Here is a 9,528-nt window from a genome sequence, read left to right as displayed (position 1 = left end):
AATCCGGATTTCCAACTCTCTTCTCATGGGAACGCGTTCCGTGGCATGACCCAATTTCCATTTGAGGGAAATTCTAATGCGTGTGACAAGGGATCCACGGCGAATATGGCTCTGGCTTGTAGGTTGTTTATTGTCAGGGCAGTGAGCTTGATCTTGGTTTATGCCACCCCTGTTTGGGGAAAGGCATTTCACATTTCATACAATGCCCATAAATTGAGTGCGGATTATAGGAGGACAACCGTAAGTGTGTCTTCCGCCTTCAGAAGAGTCTCAGATGAGGCTGCATTCGTCATCTCGGGAATGATGCCCATTGACATCCTGGCAGATGAGATAACGAGCATATCTGAAGTCAGTCTCTCTTTTTTCGTAGATAATGAACGCCGAAAGGGTGAGATCTATAAATAGATGGCAAGAGCGTTGGGACCACTTGGGAAAGAGCCGGTGGGCACACAGGCTTATCCCTACTATCAACGAGTGGGTGGAGAGACAATAGGGGAGATTAATTATAATCTTATCCAGTACCCTCACGGCCAGTACCTCTATACGTTCAAATTGGACAATTCGCATGGTTCGGGTTGGTTATAGTGGGAAGAAATCCCATACTCTGTGCTTCTCTCTGGTGTCCAAGCTAAAGTCATACGCAGAATTCCATCTCCTTACAAAGGGGGAGGAGGTTTGGACTCTAATTCGGCTCCAAAAATGAAATCCCAGGAAATACGAGCAAATGTTTGGACAACCGTGAAGCCAAGGAAGTAGGTTAAAAGAAGGAGGCCCATCCGGATGCAATTGTTATCGAAAGCAGAGGTGACCTCTCATACGCTGCGATTCTGAAGGTCAAGGGAGATCGACGCTAAGCGGCCTGGGAGACAATGTTGCACGGATCAGAAGAACGCAGAAGGGAGGATTACTCCTGGAGCTTCGGAAGACGCAGGACAAAAGGACGCTCAACTACCACAACTTGGTTGGTAGATCCTTGGGTGAGGATGTTGCGGTAAGGTAATTAACCCACGAGATAATTCTGGAGTGTAGGGACCTTGACGAGATCACGACGAAGGAGGACATATGGAGAAAACTGGTGAGGCAATTTCAAACTCCAGATGGCAATATCGACGCATTTGTGGAAATCATACGGTGGCACGCAAGCGGCAATCGTTAACTTTCCGCGAACCATACAGAGGAAAAGATAAGTGGACAGGCGTGGAATATGAGCGAATATTACATGAACTGGCGTTAAACGCAAGTGTACGATCCCCAATTGCCATCGTAGGAGGTTTCAATGCATAGTCTGCCGAGTGTGGAAGCAAGCAAGTTTCTAACAATAGGGGCCTCATATCGCTGGAAGCTTTCTCCTCACTGGACGTTGTTCTTGCTAATATCGGAAGTACCTATACCTTCCGGAAAGGGAGGATAGGTTCAGTGGTAGACATTACCGTCGTAAACAGTGCGTTGATAAGGGACATTACCTGGTGAGTTAGTGAACACTGCACGCATAGCGACCATCAAGCTATACTGTTTAATGTAATGGAGGAAAGGAGAACGGAGCATCCGAAAGACATAAAGTCATGTCAGACGAAGCAGTGGATTTCAAAGAGGTTTGACGCGGAAATGTTTTCAGAGATATTTAAGGATAGTTCCACACCAACAAGTACACCGAGTGAAAAATCTGAGAGAATTGTCAGAAACATGGTCGCAGCCTGTGATGCTTCTATCCCAAGGGGCGGAAATAACGTTCACAGATTACCGAAACCGTGGTGGAATGACGAAATCAAATGACTGCGTGCCAAATGTCTGCAAGCGAGGAGAAATTGCCAAAGCGCAAATGATGAGCAGGAAATTGTACAAAGGAAGGCGAGGTACAAAACTAATCGAATAAAACTGCGGTAGGTGATTCGTAAAAGTAAACGGATTTCCTTTAAAGAACCTTGCGAAAGGGCCGACATCAACTCGTTGGGAGGAGCCTATGGAATGGCAATGACTAAGTTGAAACGAAGCAGGGCCACGCAGATAAAGTGCCCAGTTTTAGTGCGAAGAATAGTGACCACTCTATTCCCATAGCAAAATAAATGCACTATTGCGGTTGCATCCCACAAAGGATATTCCAAGTATAACAGAGGATGAGCTTACCATTGCCTGCGAAAAGGTAGGGGCTAAAAAGCACCCGGGTTTGACGGAATATCGAATGTGGCTTTGAAGGCGGCGATAAAAGCAAGACCGGAATGGTTCGTTTCCACTTTTAATATTGGTTGGAAGACGTCACCTTCCCGACTCAGTGGAAAAGGCAAATGCGGGTGCTATTACCAAAGAATGGTAAACCACCTGGAGAGTCATCGTCGTATCATCCCATTTGTTTACTGGACAGTATGAGAAAGTTGCTGGAGCGCATTATATGCAACAGGCTCCTCCCAATTATAGAGGAAGGAGGAGGCATGTCCACACAACAATACGGTTTTCGCGCCGGCCGATCAACGGTGGATGCTATCAACGCAGTAGTCAATTTGGCAGAGAAAGCAATTACAGGTATAAGGAGGAAGGGCAGTACCAAAAACCCCAAAAACCCCGACAAGCTACCCTTATCGGCTATGCAGACGACATCGGAATTGTTGTAGTTGAAGCGAGGATGTTATCCTGGGGGTATGTGAGACATCGGTTATGCTGAACAAGTATTGGTTGGTATCACATGGATTAGATTTGGCGGATAACAAAACTGAGGCTGTACTGGTCAGCACGGTCATACGGTTTCGTGTGGGGTAGCATGTGGTAGAGTCCAAGCTTTTCATCAAATAATTCGGCATTATGCTGGATCATTGATTGACTTTCAAGGAGCACTTGAGCTACGTGGCAACGAAAGTTACAGCTGCGTTAACTGTCATGATGGCCAATATTGGAGGACCCAAACCACCGAGGAGGCTGTTGCTAGCCAGAGTGTGCTCATCCATTTTACTGTATCCAGCACCTGTTTCGACAAAAGCCCTTAATGTTCAGGGGTATAGGAGAAAATCATCTTCAGTATATCGTTTGAGTGCCTTAAGAATCTCTAGCGCATTCTGAACAATGTCAGACGAAGCAACTCTCGTAGTCGCGGAAATGGTGCCTATTGATATTTTGGCTGAGGAGATGTGAAGACTATACAATTGGAAAACACAATCAGGGTGTGGCAGGAACGTTGGGATAATTCTCATAAGGGACGGTGGACGTACAGGCTAATTCCAAATATCCAGCTTTGGATTACGCGCAGCCATGACTATTATGGAGATATCCGATATCACCTCACCCAGTCTAGTTACCAGATACCGCAAGTATTTACATTGTTTTGGACATGACTTTTCTTCCTTCTGTCCTGAGTGTGTAAACGAATACGAGGACCCGGTGGCAAATGAGAGGGAACAGTTTAAATTTCTCTTGACAAGATCCTTACAAGTGGAAACGACTATTCCGCAAATGCTCGAATCCCAAGAAGTGGAGTGTAGAATGCAGTTAGTGGCAACATAAGCTGTATTGAGGAGGAGCTTCGAAGGGGAGAGGGAACAATTCTCACCGTAGGAGTCAGCCGATAGGTCTCGGCAAAAAGGGGCTCTGCCGAGATCGACTTACTTTCCCCGGAAAAATTGAGGCCATGGCAGCCAACTATGAAAAAACAAAAAAACAAAAACACAAACCTACTAAGCAAACACAATTAAACTTCGATCGTGACGATCCAACCCCGAGTGAAGGTGCAACCCTGAGCTCATCGATGGAGAACCTGAGTATAGACTCAGATTCCCCACTTATTCAAGTGGGAACCAATTCAATTGGGACCCAGTCCTTACCGGATGAGCCGAAGCAGGCCCCTTCTGTCAGTACTCCTGACCCCAGGCTCCAATCGGCGCCACCTGCTGAGGCTAAAGTCTTGCCCATGGGTAAGCAACTGTCCACGGACAGCAAACTGCCTTCGGGCAAACCGCCTTTGGGCAAACAGCCTCCGGGCAAACCGCCTTCGGGCAAACCGCCTCCGGGCAAACCGCCTTCGGGCAAACCGCCTCCGGGCAAACCGCCTCCGGGCAACGCACAACCAAAGAGCTGTGCCAATGTTGAGGGGAAAGGAGCGTTCGGGGCACCTGCGGCTAAGGGGGAACCGAAGCGGCAGCGGTCCTCCTAACTCTTCGACACAAAAGGCGGCAAAGAGGGCTCGGCCGGCAACAGGCAACGATGGATGGGTCCTGTATGACGGCTCTAATCCATCCGGTAACGATACTCAGCTTAGGAGGAAACTCCTCCTAGCTGTAAGGACTGCGTCCGCGCAAGGCATTAAGCTTTGCTTTGAGTCGGTAGGTGTATACCGTAAAATGTTACGGCTGAACTTTGCCGACGAAGACACGAACGAGTGGCTCAGGCAGTACTGCTCCTCCCTAAACGATGTGTGGGAGGGTGCGCGACTAACCTTGAAAAGGGTCTCTGAGCTTCCATCGATCAAAAAGTGCTTTCTCTGGCTTCCAGAAGAAGAGCGAAATGGTCGTCGGGGTTCTGGAACAACTTGGTGTACAGAACAACCTTAACACTTCCACCTGGTTGCTGCTAGGCAGCAAAATAGGAGAGAGAACCGATAGGCCGGGAACTTTCCTCACTATCGGCGTTCCCGAACCTGATGTTAAGAAAGTTCGGGAAAAATCGGGTTGCCGGCTCTACTATGGGCTGGGGACCGTCACGTTACAAGTGTCGGCTCCTAAAACCATTGAACGGGACATGCAGCCCCCGGCATCTACATCTGAAACGTAAATGAGGTGCCACATTTCCCAAGTAAATTTGCAGCATTGTAAAGCGGCGACTGCACTTATCAGTCGTCGGATCAATAGCTGCAAGACATTTATATACCTCATACAAGAACCGTGGGTTGTTGGTGGGGCAGTCAGGGGCCTAAACTTCCAACATTCTGACCTATTGTATGCCAATGGAAGCGATCGACCCCGCACCTGCATGGTAGTCTCCAAAGACTTCCAGGCTAACCTGGTTAACGATCTATGTGAAGGCGACACCACATCGGCTAAGCTAACCATAAAAAGTCAACAGGAAGATAAAGAGATACTATGGTGCTCTGCATATTTCCCCTACGACGCAGAAGACGTTCCCAGTGGAACATTCATCAGAGCTATCCAATATGCCAAAAGTAGTAGGGGGTAATAGCAGGATGTGATGTCAACGCTCACCACATATGCTGGGGAAGTTCGAACATCAATGCAAGAGGATCGAGACTACTGGAGTATCTAGTAGGAGCCGATTTGCAGATCCTAAATGCGGGTAATGAACCCACTTTCTTCAACGTGGTCAGGCGAGAGGTCATCGACATCACGGTGGCATCTCCTGACATCGCGGCTCTGATCGGAGAGTGGAGAGTATCAAACGATATCACACTCTCGGATCACAGACGCATTGATTTCGTTATGGGCTTGGATCTACCTCCACCCACTCCATTTCGGAATCCGAGGAAGACAGATTGGGTAATGTATCAAACAGAATTGAGCGCCCGAGTCACGATCCCTGGGAAGCGCATCAAATCCATTCCTGGAATTGAGAAGACAACCCAGATGATCACAACTAGCATGAGAGAAGCTTTCGAGGAAAGCTGTTCACTCAAGATCCCAAAGAAGGGTAAAACACCATGGTGGAACTCGGATTTGGCAAAACAGAGGAGAACGACAAGGATGCTCCTTAATCGTGTTCTGAAGGGTGAATCAAGCACTAGCTGGAATCGCTATAAAGAGGCACAGAAGGCTCTAAAGAAGAGCATAAGATCGGCTAAACGGTCATCTTGGAGACGCTTTTGCGAAGAGACTAATTCCCTTGAGGCAACCTCAAAGCTGAAGCGGATTCTGGTCAAAGAACGTAGCCAGAAACTGGGTTACTTACGTTTACAGAATGGGAAGTACACAGAAAGCGATGAAGAAACGGCAAATCATTTGCTTGAAGTACACTTCCCAGGCAGCATCCAAAATCTAATCTCGGGGCCAACAGGTGCAGCTGGTGCCTCCGCAATGGACTCACGGTGAACGCAAGGAAGACTGGACTAGTTATGTTCACTAGGAGCGTCAGGTGGGGCAGCTATACGCTACCCACCTTAGCAGGGGCGGAAATCCAGCTGGCACAAACAGTCAAGTACTTAGGAGTACATTTCGACTCCAAGTTAACGTGGAAGCATCATATCCAGGAACAATACCAGAAATCCTGCAGATTGCTCTGGTGCTGTAGGAATGCGATAGGTAAGACCTGGGGACTTTCACCTAAACGGATATATTGGATGTATACATCCATAATAAAACCCATTTTGATGTATGCATGCATCGTCTGGTGGCCAAGACTGAACTTTGCTAACAGCAGGAAGCTGCTAACGCAGATTCAGAGACTTGGTTGCCTAAGTATTACTGGAGCAATGAGTACTACGCCGACTGCAGCACTTGAAGCCATCCTAAATTTACCCCCTATCCACTTGGAGGTGAAACGGAAAGCGGCCAACGACGCATATAGGCTCGATACCATTGGGGCGTGGAAAGGGGGCCAATCTAACGGGCATGCGTCTATATGGAAATTCCTTGCAAAACATCCGGTAGCCCTGATGCCGGCCGATCATATGGTTTCCAGATTCGTCTTTGAAAAGGCATACACTGTCGTAATCACCGAAAGAGAAGAATGGTCGACAAGTGGCCATGAGTCTTTTCAGATTACAGACCTAATAATCTTCACCGATGGGTCAGTCACGGAGGATGGATCGGGTGCAGGTGTGTTCTCGGAGAATCCGATTATAGAACTGGCCCGACCCCTCGGAAAAATGACGACCATATTCCAGGCGGAGCTATATGCCATTTCATTGGCAGCAGAAGAATGTCTGCGACAAAAATGGAGGGGTCGCACCATTCGAATCTGTTCCGACAGTCGGGCGGCATTATCAGCACTAGATGGCAACAACATATCAAGCCAGGTGGTGTGGAGTTGTCATCAGGTGCTGCTGAAACTTGGCCGACTGAACGAAACATTTGTGATGTGGGTGCCGGGGCACTTTAACATCGCCGGTAATGAGGGGGCTGATAGACTGGCTCGCCGAGGGTCTGGATCCACAATGGTGGGCCCAGAACCAGCTCTTGGAATCCGACCATCTACTGTCAAGTCTACTCTGAAAGGTGAAATTGCAAGGATTCACGCAACCGAGTGGAGAAATTTGGACTCTTGCCGGCAAGCGAAAATCCTTGTGAAGGAGCCTAGGGCCACTAGAGCGGCATTTTTGTTGTCCCTTAAAAAGTGGAACATGAAAACCCTGAAAACCCATGAAAACGGGACACTGCCCCTTAAACTACCATATGGAAAAGATTGGGGTAGTGGTTTCGGCTATGTGCGACCAATGTGAGGAGGAGGAGGAGACAGCCCTGCACTTTTTATGCAGCTGCCCGGCATCCTCAGATCTCAGACGAAGACACCTTGGCAAGGTTTTCTTCAATGAAGAATCTGCACACTCTCTGCCTCTTGAGAATGTTCTCAGATTCGCTAAAGCCTGCGAACACCGTAGGCGGGAAGCCATTGAATAGGCAACTTACGGGGTTAGTACAATGGGCCTAATAATGGCCTGAGTGCTCGGAGCTGCGGCTCCCCCCATTTAACTAAACTAAACTAAAAGCCGATAGGCCATTAACCCGCCCCACGATGTAATGTCTCTAGATGATATTCCTTGGGGCATAGCGGGTGAGGAGACCTGGTTTTAGTAGGTTAAAATTCCACACTGTGGCTTTCGATGCCCTCTACCTCCATGAGTAAAAAAAAATTCTTTACAAGAAAAAGTTATGTCTGTCTGTCTATCCGAATGGAAATGGTTATACGAAATTTGGTGGTTACATTGGAACTGGTAATCCTTTAGCATGTTGTAAATGACATGGCGTTACGTTTAGTCTAAGGCAAAGGGTCTTCAAATATGGGGGACGCAAACACAAGGAGCACAATCATCCGTGACGAACCAGGATTTGAACTCTCGAGTTCGATATGGCTGACGCTTAACCAACTCGGTTGCCATATGGCCAATATATATTGTCTATGCAATATTGTGTTTAATTAGATATCCAAAACCAACTTTTCCATTCGAAATAATTTATTTCCTTCAAAAATACCGTAGATTTTGTGAAATTGCTAGTGCCTTTCAGGTACATAATCTTATCAATAAAATGTGTACAAAAAAAAGTATAAATTGATAAAAGCGAACACGATTACTTTCAGATATTTTACAATGTTGAGTTGTTCTTCATGGAATCGCTGCCTCTTTTCATAAAAACATTTTTTTTTTCTAATATTTAAACCGTTTTGTATCAAAATTATGTACAATTGTTAAAAATATTACTAATTCACGGCAATTTGAGACAGTTACAAGTTACTTTAAGTTTAAAATCACAATTTTAGATAGTATAGTATCTTTTTTGTGATTTTTACTGACTTTCAGATAGTTTTTAACAATAATTTAGCCCATTTAATTATACAGTGCAGAACTGCTTCAGTCACCTTAAAGATAAGCTTTTATAAGCAGCCCCTTTGTATAAATTGCCGGTTTTGTATGTCGCCTGAAATTGATAATTCTATAATAGTTAGATAAAATACCAAATAGTATTTTATCATTGGCAAATGTATTTTTTTTTATAATTAATCGAAACGTAAGTAATATTTATCTTAAAATTAATGAAATTTATACAATTCTAACTTACAACTAATTAAGTATACAAATACAACTAAATTGTCTATAAATTACTTAAAACAATTCATTTGTATATTTTACATTATCGAAAAATAATGGATAATGTAAAATATAATATTAATTATTAGTTGCGCAACGTCTGTGTTTTAGTATTTTACAATTAAGAGACTGGGAAACTTTTCAACTTTGAGTAACTAACTAGACAATTTAGTTACATAGTTTTTAAATAAATTGTACTTTAAAAAATATAATAATAATATTATACAACAATATTGTTTTATATTTTTTAAAGTATGGAAATAACATCATTTAATAACGTTTTCATCTCAAACAATTTCTTTTGTAATTACCTTAGTATCTTTTCTTTTAAATATTTATGAATAAATGTCCTTAAATTTTTTTTTTATTTATCAAAGTAACTAAAAAGAAATTGTTTAAATATATTTAAATATTTTGGCAAGCTACAAAAACATTACAAATGTACATTCTTATCATTTTAAGTATCTTGGCAACTATTTTTGATATTAAATCTATACAATCTACTATCTTACAGTTTTATTTCCTAATTTTTATAGTTTATTTGTTTTTTCGTTTAACTTAAACACTTCATTCGATTTTTTTCGTTGCCTGGTCTTGTTTCTTCTTGTAGTTTTGGACGTAGAAATTCATGAAGAGGACGAAGAATATTGAGGCGTTGAGAAGCAGAAGACCAGAAATGAATTTGGAGAATTGGCATGATGTTGAGAACAAGGCACGTGTTGTGTGGACAATGCATAGGATGAATTGAGCCTGGAAATAAAAAAAAATAACAATGAATATTTTTAATAAAGAAT

The 9,528-nt window shown here is 44.3% G+C and overlaps 1 protein-coding gene across 1 annotated transcript in view; it reads right to left on the bottom strand.

Moving 5' to 3' along the window:
• Positions 1-8,083: 8,083 nt before the first annotated feature.
• Positions 8,084-9,528, bottom strand: part of LOC119652567 (elongation of very long chain fatty acids protein AAEL008004-like) — a 128,233-nt gene continuing 126,788 nt past the window's right edge. Inside the window, exon 6 of the mRNA XM_038056780.1 lies at positions 8,084-9,484. Coding sequence (XP_037912708.1) covers positions 9,302-9,484 — 183 coding nt within the window. The 3' untranslated portion in view covers positions 8,084-9,301. The remainder of the gene's footprint in view (positions 9,485-9,528) is intronic.

The sequence above is a fragment of the Hermetia illucens genome, chromosome 3, assembly GCF_905115235.1.
Source record: "Hermetia illucens chromosome 3, iHerIll2.2.curated.20191125, whole genome shotgun sequence".
Lineage (NCBI taxonomy): Eukaryota > Metazoa > Arthropoda > Insecta > Diptera > Stratiomyidae > Hermetia > Hermetia illucens.
The sequence above is the reverse complement of the archived record's forward strand: the minus strand, read 5'-3'. Positions and strand labels throughout refer to the sequence as shown.